This window comes from Pteropus medius, unplaced genomic scaffold (genome assembly GCF_902729225.1).
Source record: "Pteropus medius unplaced genomic scaffold, Ma_sr-lr_union100, whole genome shotgun sequence".
NCBI classification, from domain to species: Eukaryota; Metazoa; Chordata; class Mammalia; order Chiroptera; family Pteropodidae; genus Pteropus; species Pteropus medius.
In genome coordinates this window covers 6,886,091-6,907,035 of record NW_024356336.1, presented here as the reverse complement: position 1 = coordinate 6,907,035, position 20,945 = coordinate 6,886,091, and the positions used below count along the sequence as shown (strand labels likewise).

At 38.1% G+C, this 20,945-nt stretch overlaps 1 protein-coding gene and 1 pseudogene across 1 annotated transcript in view; one reads left to right on the top strand and one right to left on the bottom strand.

Moving 5' to 3' along the window:
- Positions 1-20,945, bottom strand: part of SFI1 (SFI1 centrin binding protein) — a 66,587-nt gene that overhangs the window by 22,249 nt on the left and 23,393 nt on the right. The window contains 6 exon segments of the mRNA XM_039862036.1: positions 1,162-1,254; positions 2,210-2,280; positions 3,927-4,088; positions 5,672-5,828; positions 14,390-14,492; positions 16,139-16,256. Of these exon segments, the coding sequence (XP_039717970.1) occupies positions 1,162-1,254; positions 2,210-2,280; positions 3,927-4,088; positions 5,672-5,828; positions 14,390-14,492; positions 16,139-16,256 (704 nt within the window).
- Positions 9,630-9,745, top strand: LOC120602071 (uncharacterized; annotated as a pseudogene).

The following is a 20,945-nucleotide window of genomic DNA, read 5'->3' as shown; positions in this document are numbered from 1 at the left end:
ACAAAATAACTGGTCTTTTTTTAAAAAAAGTCAATGTCATTTAAAAAAAATGTCTACATTATGATAAATGGAATCAGCCAGTCACAGAAGGGCTAACACCGTCAACATGAGGTACCTAGAGTAGTCAAATTTATAAAGACTCAAAGGAGAATGGTGGTTGCCAGGGGCTGGGGAGAACGAGAATGGGGAGTTACTGCTCAATGGATAGAGTTTCAGTTTTGCAAGATGAAAAAAATTTTGGAGATGGATAATGGTGATGGGTGTACAATAATGTGAATACATTTAATGTCACTGAAATATAGACTTAAAAATGGTTAAGATGATAAATCTTGTTATGTGTATTCTATCACAGTTAAACAATAAATATGTTAAACAAAAGAAGTGGGGGGGGGCAGGGGGTTTTTATTAAGAGCCTTAAGAGATATAACCAAATGTAGTAATCAATCCTTAATTGAATCCTGGTGTGAAAAAAAAAGCTTTAAAAGATTTTGAAGGCAATAGTGGAAATTTGACTATAGGCTGAGTATTGGATAATAGTGAACTGGTATTCATTTTGTTAGGGATCATATTGATATAGTGGTTATGTAAGAAAATGTTCTTTTTGGGTGATGCATGCTGAAATATTTGGATGTAAATGTCATGATATTTGTAGTTAACTTTGAAATGATTCAGAAAAAAAGCAAATATTACCAATTGTTGAATTTAGATGGTAAGTACATAGTAGTTTATTACATTATTCTTTATATTTTCTATGTTTGAACATTTTCATAATTAAAAACAAAACAAAACAAAAAACCATCCTTCTATGCCCGGAAACACAATCTACATAGAACATCTGTTGCCCTCAGGTATATGAACCCCTGAAGAGAACAGACTTACAGTGTAAACACAACCAAAGCCTCCTAGAGTATAGACTTAAAGTGTATTCCCTAGGTCAGGGCTGGAATCTACTGTCCCTGACCTCTGACTCAAATGTCAACTTTCTTAGCAAACAGATAAAAAACGGGCTTCGACAAGGCAAAAACCAGGGATTCTCTATCAGCCAGTATGGATTGCTAAAGAAAATAGACCCTAAAGTTTCAGAGTCTAAAGGTCTAGGGAGAAATCTGTAATCACAAAGGTTAAAAAGAGAATGGCTATCAGAAGAGGTCTGACCCTCACCGTGATATCATGCTGCTGGTGAGCGAGATTCCTCCTTATTTGTTGGAGGTGGGCACGGGTCACATTGTCTTTTAGGGCTCTAAAGCAAAAGTGCTGTGAAAAAAAAGGAAACAATCAGTATCAGCAGTGTCTATAAAAGTAACGGCAGTGTCCAAATCAGGTGGCAAGCTCAGTCACAGCTATTCACAACTGTGCCCATGTCCCCGAGAGTGTTACTCTGCTTTGAGTTTCAACTGGGAGCTTGATACAAGCCAGGCCGTACAGTAGGCACTTAATAGCTGTCGAACCACCCCTTGCCATCTACAGATAATGCACAGGTACAAACACACCACCTCTGACTAGAAGAGGTCCCTTGACTCAGATGAGAACATTACAAAGATTAAAAACATCAACTTTGCCTCTCATAAAGGAGAACTTTTAGCCTATGTTTTTTTGGTTTTTTTACCATGTGAGGTCAACGTATTTACCTGTACAATTATAAATGCAGTTTGCGAGAGCAAAACAGAAGAAAGAGAAGAAATACTTGGTGAGTACAGGGTCAGGGTAGGGAAGGACATACACACCTGCCTCCATCAATAATGACTCACATGTGACCTAAGCAAAGCCCATCCCCCCACACCCTGCGCTTCAGTTTTCTGAGACAGAATTCTCAGGGATTCTCATACTGCGCTCTGTGGAACCACATAGGATACTAAAAGTATTGGTGAATAGAGGAAAAGCAACCAGTAGAAGAGTGACTACTCCCCAGGCCTTGCTTCATTCACACCATCTCTATTTTGGTCAATTTCACAGACCAGGCTTCAGCCATTAAAAAGGGGGCCCGCCATATAAAAAGCCCCAGGGCTAGATCATCTCTAAGGTTCCTTTAAGTTCCAAACCCCTCTGACCCCACACTATTACCATCTCTGAGCCAAAATGAGAACAGAGACACCCACAATGAAAGAAGGCTTTGTGACCGAAGCTCACCACATGACCAGATACAAAGAGTATGACGATGTAGGTGCGGGTTCCCCAAGGGTGGATGCCTGAGCAAGGCTGACAAGCTTACCAGCAAGCTGCGCCTACAGTGCTCTTCTGCCACCTTCCACTGGGCAGCTTCTTCTGCACACAGCAGCACATCTGCCAAGAGTTAAGGCCTCTCGTCTCAACAAGGTTCCCACCTCCGCACAGTACAGTCCTAGTGATTCCCTGGCTGCAGGGGATCACAAAATATGACAGGTAGAATGTCCACCTTTCTCCTCCTGATGACTCGAGGAAAAGTAGGCAAAGGTGAACCATGTGAGTTACTTCAAACAGCTGGCCTTGCCTTTCCCCCGATGCTCATTTCACGAGGCAAAAATAGTTGAGATAAATTACCACCAATTGCAGTAAACATTTCAAAACTGCCATATCTAAAGCAGAACGCACCTTTTCTCCCACATTCTCTGACAGTCCAGTCAGATGTTTCAGCTAAAATCTCTGAAGTTATGGTAAGAATCTCCTCATATAACTGGTCTCCCTGTGCTAGCTTCGCTCCTTCAATCTAGATTTAGCCTTTCTAAAGTACATATCTGCTGCACGACTTCTCAAAAACTTTCAGAAGATCACCAGTGCCATCAGGATAAAGCCCAAATTCCTAACCATTGCATATAAGGATCCCCAGCCTGCATCTGCCTGCACTACCCTACTGCTAACCTCCATCCCTCAACTCACTACTGACCCCGTCGCCATCCTTGCTTTTCCTCATCTATGCCTGTGTAAATGCCATTCCTGCCACCTAAAACACCCTTCCAGATTTCTCCTGAGAGAACCTGTCAACCCCTAAGATTTCAATTCCGCTCACACATCACCTCCTAGGCTGAATTGCCACAGTAGCTCTCACAGGACTTGATACAAACCTTTATGACAGCACTATCACACCATATTGTAAAGACTCATTTTCACTGTCTATTTTCCCCACTAGACAATGAACTACTGTTAGTCTTTGAGTTTTCCCATATTCCAAATCTTAGGCAGGAGTTTAAAAAGAAGCAAGAGTTCATGAACAAACAAACGCATGGCTGCACATCCCACGCAGTCTAGATCCTCACGCCTGGGCACATTCCGTGGTAAGGGCAGTGATCAAGAACATGTGCACTGGAGTCAAAAGCCTTACACTTAAAAAATCTTGGCTCTGTCAATGACTTGCTGTGAGTGTAAAAATCACTTAGCTCCCTTGAATCTGTTTCCTCATCTATAAAATGGAGATAGTGATACCCACTCCACAGAGTCACTATAAGGATTAAGGATAATGCATAATGCCTGCACGTAGTAAAAGCCCAATAAATGGAAGCTATGATCGTAATGATAGGTCCGCCAAGAACAGATAGCTTTCTGAAACAGAAATGAAATAAAATGAATTTCTGAAGCAGAAACATTTATGACAGTTTCCACCATCTAGTGGGTAGAGAAAAGCTATGAAATAACACAAAATTCAGGATAGTGGGATTAACTCTGAGGAAGAGGAAAGGAATGCAATCAGGGAGGAGCAGACAGGGGTGTTAGCAATAGGTATATAGGTGTTCATTTTATTATTCTTTAAACTGTAAACGTATGTTATATATACCATTTTGTGTGAATATTCCCAATTAAACAAAAAAATTTAAAAAGAAGCCAACACAGATCAGGACTGTCAAACTGCTTAGCAATTGTTTCCCCTGTATCTCCTGACTCTTGTCTTATAGGCTGCTGAGATCACACTGTCTTGGCTGAGGCCGTGGACAGGGCTGGGTAGCTGAAAAGGATACAGTGTTTCCAGTGAGTAAAGGCTCGACGCAACATCATCCTCGTGGCCAGTGCCTCCACCTGTGCCTGGTGGGTATACAAGCTCTCCCTCTGCTCCAAGGCCCATTGCCAATCACAGAAGTGTGTCTGGAGCACAGTGACTCGATGGAATTGCTCAGCCATCTCTGCAACAGAGAAAATAACTGAAGTACTGCCCACCTCCCCGAACGTTGGGCAATGAGCTGGAAGCATCTTTAAAACAAGCTGAAGTCCATTACTGGCAGACAGCAGATATTCAAGGCTGCTCTCCCAAAGAATCTCAGAATAAACATTTTTTAAAAAAACATGGGAGGGTTATTGGGAATCCATTAGCTACATCTCTTCTCTCCAAGGAAAGAGAAAGGGTCTGTAATTTTAGGGACGAGAATGCTATAAAATCAGTAATATCAAAACACTGAGGCTCCTAGTTACTGCTGATGAGTAAGAACGGTGACTGCTGCTTTTAAAGAGTCAGTTTTACTTCTGCCTCTTTACTGATGTCTCCCAGATAAGACTTTAAGGGCTGAGTCAATGATATACAACTTAGCCAACATGCTGGCAAAGGCTTTTTTGAACTTTCAGTCAGGCTGATCCAAGCAGTCAGCTTCACCTCCTTTTAACACTAATTAGCTAATGGCCTGATGAGCTAAAGTCCAAGAAGTGGAAGAAAGTCAGTCCTGGAATTCGAATGCTGTAATGGAGGAGTGTTAGTCTGCAGCTCATCATGCTTAATAGCTTACTGTCTTCACCTTACAGGCTTGGACAACCAGATGTTGGTCCCCTGTCACTATTCTTAACTTGACTCATTCAAATTCTCCCAAGAGACAGTGTTAGCAGCCTACAACAGGGGTCCCCAACCCCTGGGCCTCAGACTGGTACCAGTCCATGGTCTGTTAAGAACCAGGCCACACAGCAGGAGGTGAAAAGCAGGTGGACAAGAGAGCAAAGCTTTATCTGTATTTGTAGCCGCTCTCCAGCTCTAGCATCACTGCCTCAGCTCCACCGCAGATCATCGGGCATTAGAATCTCATAAGAGCATTGGTCCCTGGTGCCAAAAAGGTTGAGGACCACTGGCCTAGAAGATATCTGCAGGGAGGCCTAGGTCAAAGCTGGAGAGCCCAACCCAGTGTCTAGAACAGTGCTTAAGTCACATCTGCATAGTCTTGAGAAACCAAAGAACAAAAGTACAAAGTACTTACAATCATGACCTATGTATTATTACTTCTGAACTCTCGCTGGGAAATAAATCGTTTGAACAGTGTTCAAAAAACTCACCATCATAAATCACATGCATTTGCATTATCGGGGAGAAACAAACAATCCAAACATCAACAGAAGAATGGCTAAATAGATTAAAGTAAGCCATCCTATAAAATGCAGTCTTTAAAAAAATAACATTTGTGAAGAATACTTAGACATAGGAAGGTGTTGGTTAGTTATGTAAAAATAAAAAAGCAATATATAAAACTGTATGTATATTAATCGTAATAATCACAGTAGTTACAGCATAATTAAAATCCTATTGAATAAAATACATGCATAGAAGGCCAAAATAGAAATAACTAAATATGTACCAAGGATGACGTATTTTCCTCTTTAATCTCCTTTTTTCAAAATTTGTGGCATAATATGGTTGCATTTCTCCTTAATTAACTAGTACAACTGGCGGAAGAAGAATGGAAATTGTGATCCAACCCTCTGTCTCTCAAGCCCAGGACATCTTGCTCACCGTTCTGCTGTCTCTTCACTCTTCGGACCTGTAGGTATTTAAGCCAGGCCTTTAGGGATCTCCACTTTTGCCAGTGCTGATGGTGTTTCACTGCAGAGACCACCTTCTGTCTCTCCCTGTGTACGTGCAGGAGCTGTTCCTGCCACTGTGACCAAGCCTGAAAACCAGAGAAAAGACAATGATCAAAGGAGAGGCAGGGAAGCAGAGGTGAAGTACGGATGAGAAAAAAAAGACAGGCACACTAGAAAGGCTAAAATTAGAAACGAGGAAGTAGCAATCCCTAAGCAGGATCATAAAGTATGGGAATTCGGGGTGAAAGGATCTTTAAAGAGTGCATTCTGCTTTCAGAAAGTAAGTTTTTCTGGATTAAGAATAAAGAGAAATAAGAAAATCAATGAGTAGACAAGCAGCAGGGACAATCCAAGGAGCGATATAATTAATTTAGATTTGGGATAGGTGAGGGTCTGACTTTTCTTCCAAAGTGGGAGGAAGCCTATTGTTAAGAGGACCTCTCTCAGACACATTAGTTTCCTGAAAGCATGCCTACAAAAACTGAGGGTCTACAAAAGGATTCCCTTAAGACTATCCATAAACATGCCCCCTTAGGAAAGTCTTCGTGTACATTCAGTAATATGCACTCTCTAGTTTGAAGATGACTATCTCAGACGACTTCAGACCTTCTTAAACTTGCAACACCTTTTTGCCTTTCCTTCAAGCTGAGTATCATTCTTCCTATTTCACCAAGAAAATAAAAGCAATCATCAAGCTCCCCCTACTCCACCCACTCACCTGACTAGAGGATATGCCTTCCCTCCTGGATAAACTGCCCATGCTTCCATCAAAGGCCACCCCTCCCCCACAATGGATACATCCTATCTTTTCTATCTCAAGTTTATCACTCTGGCAATTTCCCCCACTTCTGCAGCATTGATTTTCACTCTCTATTAGATTTTTTTTAAAATCAGCATATGAATGCGCTATTATTTCTCCCAGTCTAAAAAAGAATCCCTTCAGGGATGTGACAAGCAAAAGCAACAGGTGACCTGAACCTGACACTAAAATGGCAACAATATACAGTTTGAATATAAACTATATTTTAGATATTACCATATCGATATTCAGTTTCTTGGATATGATAATGATATTGTGGTTATATAGGAGAACATCCTTATTTTTAGGAGATATAAGCTTAAACATTTAGGGTAAACTTTGCAACTTTAAAGTGGTTCAGAAAATATATACCTAGAGAAAGCAAATGTAGTGAGATGTAAACAACAGTTAAACTAATGAAGAGTATACAGTATCTATCTTTTCTGTGATTTGGTATTTGTCAAAAATAAAAAGTTGGGGGGGAAAGATTACTGTGACAAAAATACTTCTAAAAAGGAATAAATCAGTAACTCTCAAAACAACCAACACCCCCTCCAGACCACACTTTGCCATCCAGCTAACTCCTCAAAATAGCTATTTTCTAATTTCTCTTCTCCCAGGCAGGTTTCCTTGAATCCTTTTTCCTCAGGCTTTCTGAAACTGCTCTTATCTAGTGAATCAGTAAATCTCCACATCTCAATCCAAAGGTCGAATCTCAGTCCTCATTTTCCCTCAGCTGCCAGAAACTTCTGACATAGCTGATCATGCCTTCCTTCACCTGACTCCTGGGATACCTCTCTGGTTTCTCCTTTGTTTCCGCTGTTGATTCCCATCTTACAAACTCAGTCCTGGAACCTCTTCACTAGCTATTCACTCCCTTTGTGCTTTCATCCAGTCTCATAGCTTTAAATACCATCTGTATGCTGAGGACTCCCAAATTTACATCTCAGATCTGGACCTGTACTCAATAGTCCACACATACATATCCAACTGCCTCCTTGACATCTCATGGATACTCAAAAGGCCTGTAAGGCCGAAGACACGGAGCTAAGAATGGAGCGCCTCCTAATACCTCTCCGCAAACCTGCCTCTCCTCTGTCTTCCCCATTTCAGTAAATGGCAACTCCACCGTTCTAGTTACTTAAACCAAAAACCTGGGAGTCATCTTGAATCCTCTCTGAAATTTCACTTCTTATCTACCCATTAGCAAATCCTGTTGGCAATACCTTCAAAAAATACCCAGAATCCAACACCATCTTGCTATCATCCTTGTCAAAAATCTCACCTGGAATTTTATAATAGCTTCTTAACTGTTTTCTTTGCTTTTATTCTTCATATCCTATGGTCTATTCTTAACCAGAGTGTCCTTTCTCATTTGTTTTGATTGTTTTATCACTTAAGTCTCTCCATTTTATGTGACAATTTCCCTCCCTGCCTTTTTCTCTTTCATGCCACCAATTTGTTAGAGAAACCAGGTCATTCAGCCTATAAAATGTCTCACATTTCAGATTTGGCTGACTGTCACAAGTTTCCTTAAACTCGTTCCTCTGATCCCTGTATTTCTTCCCATGAAATGATTGTTAGATTCATGTTAGGCTTGGGGGGAGTCATGTTCAAATTTCTAGACAAGAACATTTCTCGAGTGGTGCTAAGTACTTCCCATTATTTGTATCACGATGCATATCATGATTGGCTGCCAGTTTTATCAGTGCCAAAACTGTTCCATAGCTTCAGATGGCATCAGTCCAATCCCTCCATTATACTTCCTCCATCATTTTTTCACCTGGTGATTGCTGCCTAGATCCATTTTCTCATTAGGAAGTGGCAAAACAGTGACTTTCCAATTTCAGTGCCCTCTCATTTATTAACTGGAATTCTATAAAGAAGTCTACTCTCTCATTAACCCTCTGGTTTCTCAGAGATTAGTTTGCACAGGAAAGGAAGGATAAAGGCTTAATTTTTACCTTCATTAATTTTCAAAGAAATGAGTTACTGCTCTAACAATCCAAAATTGTGACTGATGAGTTCCTTTTTATTTCTCATCATGAATGCATTAATTTTTATGTATTTGGTATGTTTTCAATCCATTGTAGTCATTATTCTTTTTGATGCTCAAATTGTTCTATTTTAAGCCTATGGTAGTCCTGACACAACCCCATTAACCTTTGTTAATTTCCTCACTTTACAATTACTATATTTTAGGATTATGATGTCTATTTCCTGCTCTAGATATGGAACCAGACATTTCTCCAAAAAAATCTCAGTTCCCTTTAGTGGAAAACAGTAGACTTGGGTCACTGGGGATGCTAAATGCTATATTATTGCCACTGCTTCTACGTCCTTTCAGTAAATAAAGTTAGAAACAGATCTTTTAGGTAAAAAAAAAAAAATCTTAACTCCATATTGATATTTACATTTCCAGTTTCAGATTACAGGGCTCTTATTTTCTTTGATTTTATACCTATAATCTTTTCTTTTACCCTGAAAAATGCTGATTCCTAATGACATTGCCATAGTTATTTGCTTTATCTTACAATGTAGCTATAATCATTTTAATGTAACAATTCCAGACCTGCTACTAACAATAAGACTACTGAACACAGTTTTAGATTTCTTAGCAGTTCTTTGTGTCCTTACATCCCACTAGGGACAAACAGTCAAAAATATTATATTTTAAAGTTACTTGAAGTAATTATTTCTTCTGTGTAGTCATTGCTACAAACTTGATATGTTTGTTTCAGTGTATTTTAAAATCCTAGGGATTGCTTTTTACCTTTTTTGATTTGCTTTTTCAATTATATTTAAAAAATCTAAGTGGTTCTGAAGTTAAAATATGTAACAAAGTAAGTTCACAAAAATATTTTGTTCTCACACTGTTCTCTTCTTCTCCCTACAGGTACCTGTTTTTTGTTAGTTTTTTTGTTTATTTTTCCATTATTCTTGCAGACACACACACACACACACACAAACCTCTCCCTTCCTTTCAAAAGGCAGCACACAGGATGTGGTTCCATAGTGTAGCAGTTAGCATGTCTGCTTTACATGCAGAAGGTCCTGGGTTCATGCCCCAGTGGAGCCATAGTCCATGGTCTACGGCCATGCCACCCTGAACAAGCCTGATGTCTGATCTCGGAAGCTAAGCAGGGTAGGGCCTGGTTAGTACTTGGATGGGAAACTGCCTAGGAAGACCAGGTGCTGTAGGCATAAATAATAATAATAATAATAATAATAATTAATAATAATAAAAGGCAGCACATAATAAACCAGAGGGATCCTATTAAGAGGTAAGTGTGATCATATCACTCCTTTGCTTATTCCACCTCCCCTGGAATAAGAGCCAAAGCCTTATGGGCATAGCCTGCAAAGCCTTATAGTTTGCTTGGGTGTCCAAGCAATTCAACTCAATTTTGACACTATCTACCCAGAGACAACATCAGATATCAGATTCCACAGGCTAAGGGTTCCATCCTGCAAGTCTGCCTTGTATCCCCCAACACACACACTTTGATGTCAGCCTCCAGCCCAACCTCTTACCTGTGCTTTTGCCCCACTGGCCACTGACTGGAGGTTCCAAGGACCCCCCTCTAACTCAGAATGCCAAATGCAAGGTCAGATTGTTACCTGTACTTCTGATGACTGCATATAAAGCAGAAGTTCCCACAACCACCTCCTTTAAGTTTAATTTGCTAGAACAGCTCACAGCACTCAGATCACTGGTTTATTATAAGAGGATGTAACTCAGGAACAGCCAGATGGAAGAGATACATAGGGCAAGTTATGTGAGAAAGGGGCATGGAGCTTCCACCCCTCTCCATACATGCCACTCTCCCCACATCTCCACATATTCACCAACCTGGAAGATCTCTGAACTTCATCTTTTTGGGTTTTTATGGAAGTGTCATTAGTCATGATTGATTAAATCATTGGCCATTAGCAACTGATTCAACCTCCAGCCCCTCTCCCCTCCCTAGAGGTTGGGGGTGGTAAGTGAAAGTTCCAACACTCTAATCTCACAGTTGGTTCCACTGGCAACCAACCCTTATCCTTAGATGCTTCAAAAAGTCACCTCATTAACATAACAAAAGACCCCTTTTCCCACTCTCAACACTTAGAAAATTCTGGGAGTTCGAGTTGCTGTGTGTGAGCTAGGAATTGTGGATGATCCCATATACTCAAGAAATATATACTGGGTCATTTGAATGACCCAGTATATATTTCTTATATATCGCAATATTACACCTTCTCATGCTCATCAATATCAGGAGATTTATCAAGTTCATGGATAAAATAACCATCATACACGTGACAATTTTCCTAGTAGGCCTTGTTGTGGAACTTGAGAAGTTGACCCTAAAATTAATAAGAAAGAGTAAAGAAGAATAGCTGAGACAATTTTAAAAAAGAACAGGAATAAAGAAGATCCCTTTCCATATATGAAGACTTAGAGCTGTCCAGTAAGATTAGGAGTGGTAATAAACAGCATTTACTGAGCATTTCCATATTCCAAGCATCACTCAAAGCATATTACAAATATCATCACACTTATTCTTCAACAATCCTATTAGGTAGTTAGTAATATTATCTATTTACAGGTAAGAAATCCAAGGTACAGGGAGGTTAAGTAACTCATACAAAGGCACAAAGCTAATAGTTAACAAAGGCAGAATTTCCACCTCGGCAGTCTGACTAGAGAACCTTTGCTTTTTCTTTCCTGCTTCATTAAATCATAACTGATACAGTGTGGTATTGGCTCAGAGTAAGACAAACAGACCAATAGAATGGCGAGCCCAGAACATACCCATGAATAAATGGGAACTTGCCCTATGCTGGAGGTGGATTAATAATAAGTACAAAAAAGATGAAGGATGGACCAATCAGTAAATAGTGCTGCAGCAATTAATTATCCATATGGAAAATGACAAACTACGACCCTGTTTCACACAATTTATAAGTTAAACCCAATATGTATTAAAGATCAAGCCATAAAAGAATAAATTAGGCTACACTGAAATAATATCTGTATGAAAAAAGGCACCACAATGCAAAAAACAAGCTATAAGACTGTAAGAAAGTGCCACAACATATGTAACAGTCAAAAGATTAGTAAGCAGAATCTACAACGTCCATAAATCAGTAAGAAAAAGCCAAATAACCGAAAAGGAAAAAGGAATGAGGGTTATAACAAGCTCAAAAGCAGAAACCCAAACAGCAAACATGCCTCTGAAAAGATGCTGGGCCAAATAAGGAATCATTGAAATATCAATTAAAGCAACAATGAATTTATCATTCTACACACATCAAATTGATGAAAATTACCAATATGGCAATGCAAAATGCTGGTGAGGCTGAAAGAAATGGGAACTGAAACATTAACATGTAAATTGGTAAGGCACTAGAAGGCTATTGGGTGATACCTAGTAAGGATGAAGAGATGAATACCCAACGATGCAATAGTTTCACTTCTAGGAACCAGATGAGAGAAACTCTAAGACTCTTGCACAAGAATACATGTTTAAGAATGCTCTGCAGCATTATGTGTAGCTGCAAAAAAGTAGAAGTAATCAACAGTTCATCAACAGTGATAAGTTGAGCCATATTACACATAGTTAATAAATCTATATGTATCAACGTGGATAAACTTCAAAAAAATACTGTTGCAAAAAAAAAGCAAGCTTCAAAGTAAATATACAGTATAACAACATTCATAAGTTTCCTAATTATGCAAAGTCATAGCATTTATTCTTTATGGATCTGTATGCACACATTTTTACAAGTAAAAAGAATACAAGAGAACAACGATTTCAGTGTCACATTAGTGGCTATGGTTGAGAAGGGAAGGTGGCAGAAGGGAGAAAGAACAGGGGTTGAGTAGTGTCCATTTACATTAAATTCTGGGGCAAGTATGGGAAATGCTAACACCTTTTAAATCTGGGTGGTAGGTACTTGGATTATCTGTTAGTACAGTACATTTTTATAAATGTTTCATATATAATGTTTCTATGTTTGAACTACATAAATTGAATTTTTAAAAACTTCACACATCTCATGATGTCTGTCCTATGTAGTTCAGAGACATGAGCTTTAAGAGAAAGGACTTAAGTATATAAGTCCTTGGTAAATCATATGGTGCTTATCAGGCACAAGGCATTATTACTTATAATCTGCACAATAAAATCTGTGTCTTAGAATCTCACATAGCTTTTGGCCCATATCAATATTATCTTGATTACTCACATTTTTCACAGGATTTGATTCTGAATGACTTAGCTGTTTTATAAGTTAAATCCAACCTCAAACCATAAAAATCCACTATGACTAAACATATTTAATCAAATTTGTTGTTGCAAGTTCTAAAGACAATTGTAAAAAATGAATTCTAAAAGTGTTCCGAGATATAGCAGCCATCAGTAGAATGAGTTTATAGGCTCCCAAACTGGCTATTTGAAAGGAAAGAAAACTTACAAAGTTGTAGTCCATCAGTGACAGACAATCAGTCTCATTATGTTCCTATGTTTATAGCATTTTCACATTTGTCAGTTCCATCTCCCTCCTGAGATTACAAGTCTATTAAGGGCAATGCAGCATGATGGTTAAAAGAATGACTCTGCAGTATTCTGGATGCTTGGGTTTAAATTCTGGCTCCAATGTTTGCTAGGTGTACACCCTTATTTAAGTTATTTAAACTTCCTAGTTTCCTCAATAATGAAATTTTTAATAAAGAATTATGAAAATTAAATGAGACAATGCATGTAAAGCACTTAGTCAGCAGCTAGCACAAGACCACAACAAATGCTATTGCTGTTGCTGTGGCTGTTACTGTTATTACAAATGGAAAGACCTCTGATTCCTTGCTATTGCCTCAAAAGTTCTTATGAGTTCAGAAATCAACAAATTTTTTCTAAAAGGGCATATAATAAACATTTTAGGCTTTGCAGGCCACCCATTCTCTGTTGCAACTATTCAACAACTCGACCACTGTAGCCTGAAAGCAGCCTTAGACAATACATGAATGAATAGGTATGACGGTGTCCCAATAAAATTTTATTTACAACAACATGCAGCAGGCCAAATATGACCTGTGAGCCAATGTGCTTACCCCCTGGATCTGTATGATTGTATATGCTATTTGCTTGTGATCTCCATACACTACATATACTTGCATGGACAATACCAAATGTTGTCAGAATAAAAAGATATTACTTTACTGGATCTCATTAACCAGTGTCATCATAAAAAAAAAAGATATTACTCCTACATATAGTAACAGGAACTTCTTTTTTTCTTCTTCCCTGTTCTATTCTCTTTGACTTAGCAGTCCTATAGGCACAAAAAAGTGACAAAAATTCAGAGAGTCTATCAAAAGCTATAAGAGCTTCACCACAGCACAGATGTTAGGCCTTTTTACTGACCAAAAGCTACTGGCTTTCCCAAAAGAAACCTCTAAGATAAGCAAGATTATATGAAAAAGAAGCCAGGTTTTCTTTCAGTCTTAGTTTCTTTTCTGTCCTCATTATTTTCTAATTTGCTGTAAGAAAACGATAATGAGTAAATAAAGAATATACTGTTTCTTTAAATATATTTATAACTAATTCATAAATCCCTCTCCAGCTCCACAATTAGCCGTTCTCTACAAACCACTGATCACATCTAGCAACCTCTGTCTGTTGAAGAGCCCAGAGTCCAGCCTTTCAGGTTGCTTTTGTCTCTCTTCCAAGGAGGGGCCAGCAGAGAAGCAGTAGCATGATGGCTGGCCTTCTGCTTGGGAGTCTGACCTCACTCTCTGTGGGTGTGGGGCTTGACTTGACAACATGGACAGAGGACATGAAAACTCAAGTCTGCTGGACTCACCTGCAGCTGGAGACTCAGGGTCCTATGCTTCACAGCTGAGGCACAGAGAGCATGGCCCATACGGACCTGTCCTAGTTGCCGCCTCCACTCACTCCACCACACCCTGTCAAAGAGCAAATTGAATTTGGAACCAGTCAGAAAAAAAGCTACTCAGAGAAAAGAAGGGTAGTGAGAGCTGGGCCTCAGACCATAAGCTCAAACCCCTCTCCCTCATAGTGCCATCTCTAGACTGACATCTTAGAGCCACTGCTGAACAACACAATCAAGAAACAGTCCTAAAGCTGCCAATTAAAGGTTGGAAACTGATGGTTCCTAAGGCCAGATACAGCCTTAGGGACTGTATACACGCTGTTTGGCCTACATAGGTTTAAAAAATATATATGAATTATTGCCAAAATTTAAAAAATCAGGAGAGTTCACAGAACAATCTACAAAAAAAATGACTCTTAGATTTCCAGCCTTGATGGATCCCATCTTTTCCTACTGTCCTGGCCAGGTTTCATTTCAGTCTTGGTTTCTTATTTTCTTATTTGCTATAGGAAAACAATAATGAGGAAATGAGAGTCTCCAACATTTATTTTACAAAAACACTCACTTTGCTTGGTCACTCTAATCAAATTCTCTCTTTCCTCCTAACCTAGGCCATGCTAGCTGCATCACTCATTTCAAAATCGCAAGCTATTTTGCATTATTATCTTTTTAAGCACTTATGGAATCATAAATTCCCTGAATGCAGCCCTAGCACCCAATATAGTACCAGGAACATTTCGAGCCCTCAATATACATATATATTGAATAAATAAACTGAGGTAAAAATATCCCCTATAGACTCTAGTAGAACTGCATACTTCTTAAGCATTTTTAAATATTTGCTGAATAACTTTTAAATAACTTCAAAATATAAGTAACTTCTTTATGTCCACTGATATTCAGGATACTATACTAAATACTTTACAGATATTACCTTATATTTATTTCCCATGATAATCCTGAAAGATACTTCATGGTGTGCCTATTTCGCAGATGAAGAAAGTGACACTTAGAGAGGTAAAATGATGCAAAAATACATGCTGGAGCAGGGATCTGAGCTCGTCAGTCTAGCTGTAAAGCCTGTGTTCTTATTCAGACTATAGACAGGGCCTAGCTCTTTCAGGCCGGAAATGGACTTTAAATCGTGTCCTGCTATTCAGGACACTAGAAGACCACTAGAGACAATGTACAGTGGAATCAGTCCCATTATAAAGTAGCTCATTATTACACGTATCTGGCTTTTGAAGTGGACTAAATCATGTCCCTCCAATGTGCAGGAAATGCTGATGAGATGCAGTGCAGGGCAGCAGTTAAGAGCATGGGCTTTGGCATCAAAAAAATGGGCAGGTGAGCCCTAGTTTTGTCGATTACAATTTACATGAGCCCAGACAAGTTACTCAACCTTTCTGAGACTCGTGTATCTTAATCTGTACAATACCAGTACTTATTTTATAGTTTATGGTTAGGATTAAATGAGACACTTTGCATTAAAAAAAATCACACAAACTTAACATAGGGTTTAGAACCTCAAATAGCGTTACTTATGATTATGTGAAAACCTTTTCTTATAGTTGAACAAGTTGTCAAAAAGTATTTATTAGGTATCAATAATGTTTGAAATTGTTTTAAAGTGGGTTTTCGTGCTGCTTTCCAGCAGCATAAAACAAGGCTGAAGTAAAATGATAGCTGCTGATCTGTAGGGCAACTGAGCACACTCACCACAAAATACTCTGCTGCCTGAACTGCAGGGCGGCGGTCTGCATCTGAAGTTTGGTCCTTCGAAAAACCACGTAGATCAACCAGGACTTCCAGGCCTGTCGCATCTTTTGCTTTGCATCTAGATGCACCGAAGAGATTTTCAAAAGGAGTATAGGGAGATGGATTACTCTGGGTTACAATAAAAGCTCACAGGCTCTCTGTAATCATCCCTTCCTTGAATATCTAAATTTCTCCAGTCTTCAAATGCCCCCTGCTGGAAAAGCTGTGAAGCTCCACAAAATTAATAAGGAGGCAAGTGCATATGAAAAATGGTTATATATGTGATGACGTTTCCAAAATGTTTAAAGGAAAATCAATACACTGCACTGTTCAGAAATCCTTTATTTTAAAAGCCTTTATTTTTTAGAGATAGACTATGCAATATTTACAGATGAAGTGATGAGAATAACAGGAAGCAAAGAAGTGAGACGTGTGAGTTGATAATTGCTGAAGTTGGGTGGGTGCATGTGAAGGTTCATTATTCCATCTTCCAATTTTGTAGCTTGAAACCATGTCATATGTCAGAAATAACTTTTTATCTTAAAAATCCAAGTATCTTTTCCTCCTACTCTGTAATATGGCTGTATTTATTATACTATAAACAACAATATAAGACAAGAGAATGCACATTCCTCAAGTAAATATGGAGCATTCACAAAATAGAACATTATCTGGCCCACAAAATAAAACCTTAACAAATTTAAAGAACTGAAATCATACTAAGTCTAGTTCTCTAATTAGAACGGAATTTACTAGAAAATCAATACTAGAAAGATACTGGAAAATCCCAAATATTAGAACTAAACGTATTTCTAAATAATCTTTGGGTCAAAAAGGAAGTCTTAAGGGAAATTAGAAAATATTTTTTACTAAATGAAAACAAAACTGCAAAATATTAAAATTTGTGGAATGCAGTTAAAGCAGTGCTTAAAGGAAACTGTATAGCAGCAAATGCATGTGTTAGAAAAAAGGAAAGATCTCAAATCAACAATATCAGCTTGCATCTCAAGAAACTAGAAAAAGAAGAGCAAACTAAAACCAGACTTTGCAGAAGTTATATAATGATATAGGAGCAGAACTCAAGGAACTTGAAACCAGAAAAACAATAGAAAATATAAATGAATATAAAACTTGATTATTTGAAAGACTGATAAAATTAATAAAGCTCTCACCAGACTGACCAAGAAGAAAAGCCTGATCACACAAATTGCCAATATCAGGAATGAAAGAGGGGCTATTGCTACAGATCCTGCAGATACTGAAATTATAATGATGAAATACTTCAAATGACTCTATGCCCATAAATTCAACAACATATTTGAAATGGCTATTCACAATAGCCAAAAGGCCATGAATAGATGAACAGATAAAGAAAAGGTGGTATCTAGAGGACATACGAATGGCCAACAAATATATGAAAAGATGTGCAACTTCGCTAGCTATTAGGTAAGTGCAAATCAAAACCACAATGAGATACCATCTCACACCTGTTAGAATAGTTATAATCAACAGGACAAGTAATAACAAATGTTGGAGAGGATGTGGAGAAAAAGGAACCCTTATACACTGCTGGTGGGACTGCAAATTGGTACAGCCACTATGGAAAACAGACAGTATGGAGGTTCCTCAAAAAACTAAGACTTGATCGACCATATGATCCAACAATCCCTCTACTGCATATTTACCCCAAAGACTTGAAAACTCATATCCAGAAAGATACTTGCACACCGATGTTCATAGCAGCATTATTCACAGTGGCCAGGACATGGAAGCAACCAAACTGTCCTATGATAGATGACTGGCTAAAGAAGCTGTGGTACATATATACAATGGAATAAGAAGAAATGAAATACTGCCATTTGCAACAACCTGGATGGACTTCGAGATAATCATGCTAAGCGAAACAAGCCAGACAGAAAAAGTTGAAAATCACATGATATCACTTATATGTGGGATATAAACCTAAAAGCAACAAATGAACAGGACAAGCAAACAGAGACTCATAGACATAGAATATAGACTAGCGGTTATCAGAGGACTATAGACTAGTGGTTACTAGTGGTGCGGGGATGAGGCGGGAGGTAGATAGGGTAAAGGGGGTCAAATATAGGGTTTAGGGGGAGGGTGAAGTGGGTAAAGTGGATCAAATATATGATAGCTGAAGGAAACTTGACTTTGGGTGGTAAACACACAACAGAATATACAGATGTCAAATGATAATGTACACCTGAAAATTATATAATTGTATTAACCAATGTTAACTCAATAAACTTAATTAAAAATTAAAAAGAAAAAACTTGAATTCAAAGTTTAAAACTCTCCAACAAAGAAAATTCCAGTCCCTGATGATCTATTTCAATGGAGAATTTACCAAACATTCAAGGAAGAAGTAATACCAATTCTACAAATCTCTTTTAGAAAATATAAGAGCATGAAATACTTCCCAACTCTTTCTGTGAGGCCAGTATTACCTTGAACCAGAACCAAAGAAAACTATAGACCAACATCCCTCATAAACATAGATGCAAAAATCCTCAACAAAATATTAGCAAACTGAACCCAGCAATATGTAAAGTATAGCATTAATCTGAGGAATGTAGGCTAATTCAAAATTCAGAAATCACTCTCTATAATTCACCATATTGACATACTTAAAAAAAGGCCATATAATCATCTCAATAAATATAGACAAACAATTTGACAAAATTCAACATTTATTAATGATAAAAATGCTCAGAAAACTAGAAATAAAACTTCCTTAAGCTGATAAAAGACATCTATAAAAAACCTACAGCAAACATCATACTTAACAGTTAAAGACTGAATGAATGCTTTTCCCCTAAGATCTAGAATAAGACAAAGATGTCTACTCTCACCACTCCTATTCAATATCATACTGGAAGCCCTAGCAAATGCAAAAAAAAAAAAAAATTTAGAAAGGAAGGAATAAAACTGTCTCTGTTCACGAATGATTGTCTGCGGAGAAAATCCCATGGAATCTATATAAAGTCTCCTAGAATAAATGAATTTTAGTAAGGCTGCAGGATATTTGAGATCCATATGTAAAACCAGAGAACTTTTAGTTGAAAACATAGGTGAAATCTTTGTGACTTTGGGTTAGGTAGAGTTCCTAGATATCAGAAACACACCCATAAAACAAAAAAAGGATAAACTGGACTTCATCAAAATTAAAAAGTTTTACTCTGCACAAAGGAAACTGTTAAGAGAATAAAAAGATAAGCCACCAACTAAGAGAAAATATTTGCAAATTATGCTTTTGACAAGACTTGGAATCAGAATACACTAAAAAAAAATTTCTCTCAAACTCAACAAGAACACATGCGATCCAATTTATAAGGATAAAAATATCTTAAATAGACACTTCACCAAAGAAGATAAATAGCAAATAAGCACTGGAAAAGATACTCAACATTATTAATCATTAGGGAAATGCAAATTAAAACTTTGCAAAGAGATACCGCTATGTAACTAGTAGTTAAATTTTTATTTTAACTGGCGATACCAAGTGCTGGTGGAGACGCAGAGGAAGGGGAACACTCAAATTGCTGGTGGGAATGCAAAATGATACAATTGCTCTGGAAAACAGCTTAGCAGTTTCTTATAAAATTAAATATACACCTATTATATTAACTAGCAATCCTAGGCCTAGATTATCTAGCCAAGAGAAGTACTCACATAAGAACCATATACGAATGCTTACAGCAACATTACTCATAATTGTCTGAAATTAAAAAAAAAACCAGATGTCCTTCAACTGGTGAGTGGATAAATAAACTTTGTTACATCCATACAATGGCGTACTTCTCAGCGATACAAAGGAATGAACTACTAACAAATGCAACAACTTGGATGAATCTCATGTGCATTATGCTAAGTGAAAGAAGGCAGAGTCAAAAGGCTACATACTGGATGATTCCTTTTATATGATATTCTAGAAAAAGAAAATATACAGTGATAAAGAACTGATTGGTGATTGCCATAAGTCAACTGTGGAGGGAGGGTGCTAGAAGGTTAGCACAAGGAAATTTATCAGGAGCCATGGACTGTCCTGTCTCTTGACTATGCTGGTGATTACACGAGTATGCATTCCTCAAAACTCACAGAACTGTAAACCAAAAAGAGTGACTCTTACTGTGTAAATTAAATAAACAATGAAACAATGTAGTTACTTACCAGCTACATATTGAAATAATGTATCCAGTATGATACCTAAGAGGCCTGAGTAAGAGGTTTTACACTTTGGGAACAGAGATAGGGAAAGGAAGAACCCACTGTGCTGGGGGAGATGAGGGAACTCTATATGGGAAGGTGACATTTAAAATGGGCCTGATGAAGGAACTGCAGGGGTAAAGTGTAAAGATATGAAAGTACACATCCACTGTGGCAAGGGTTTAGGGTGTATGGGAAGGCAGGGCAAGACAAGGAGTGTTGACTTTATTCTGTAAACAAAGAGGAAACAAACACATTTTTACGGACAAGAGTGACATGACTTTTTCTGTCTTACCACTCTTGTACCTATACATACACACTAAGAAGGGGGAAAAATAAATGCAAGGAGATGAGAGGTACTTATAACACTCTGGGGAAAAGAAAAGGATTAATCTCAGTAGCAAAGAAAAGAGGACGAGTGCAAGTGACTTCTCAGAGGGAGATCTTGTAAGAGTGGATAACTGAGTGACATAAGGCATGAGGAATTCACAAGCCATTCCTGTCAGGCTTCTCCTTTAGCTAGGAAAAGTATGAGGAA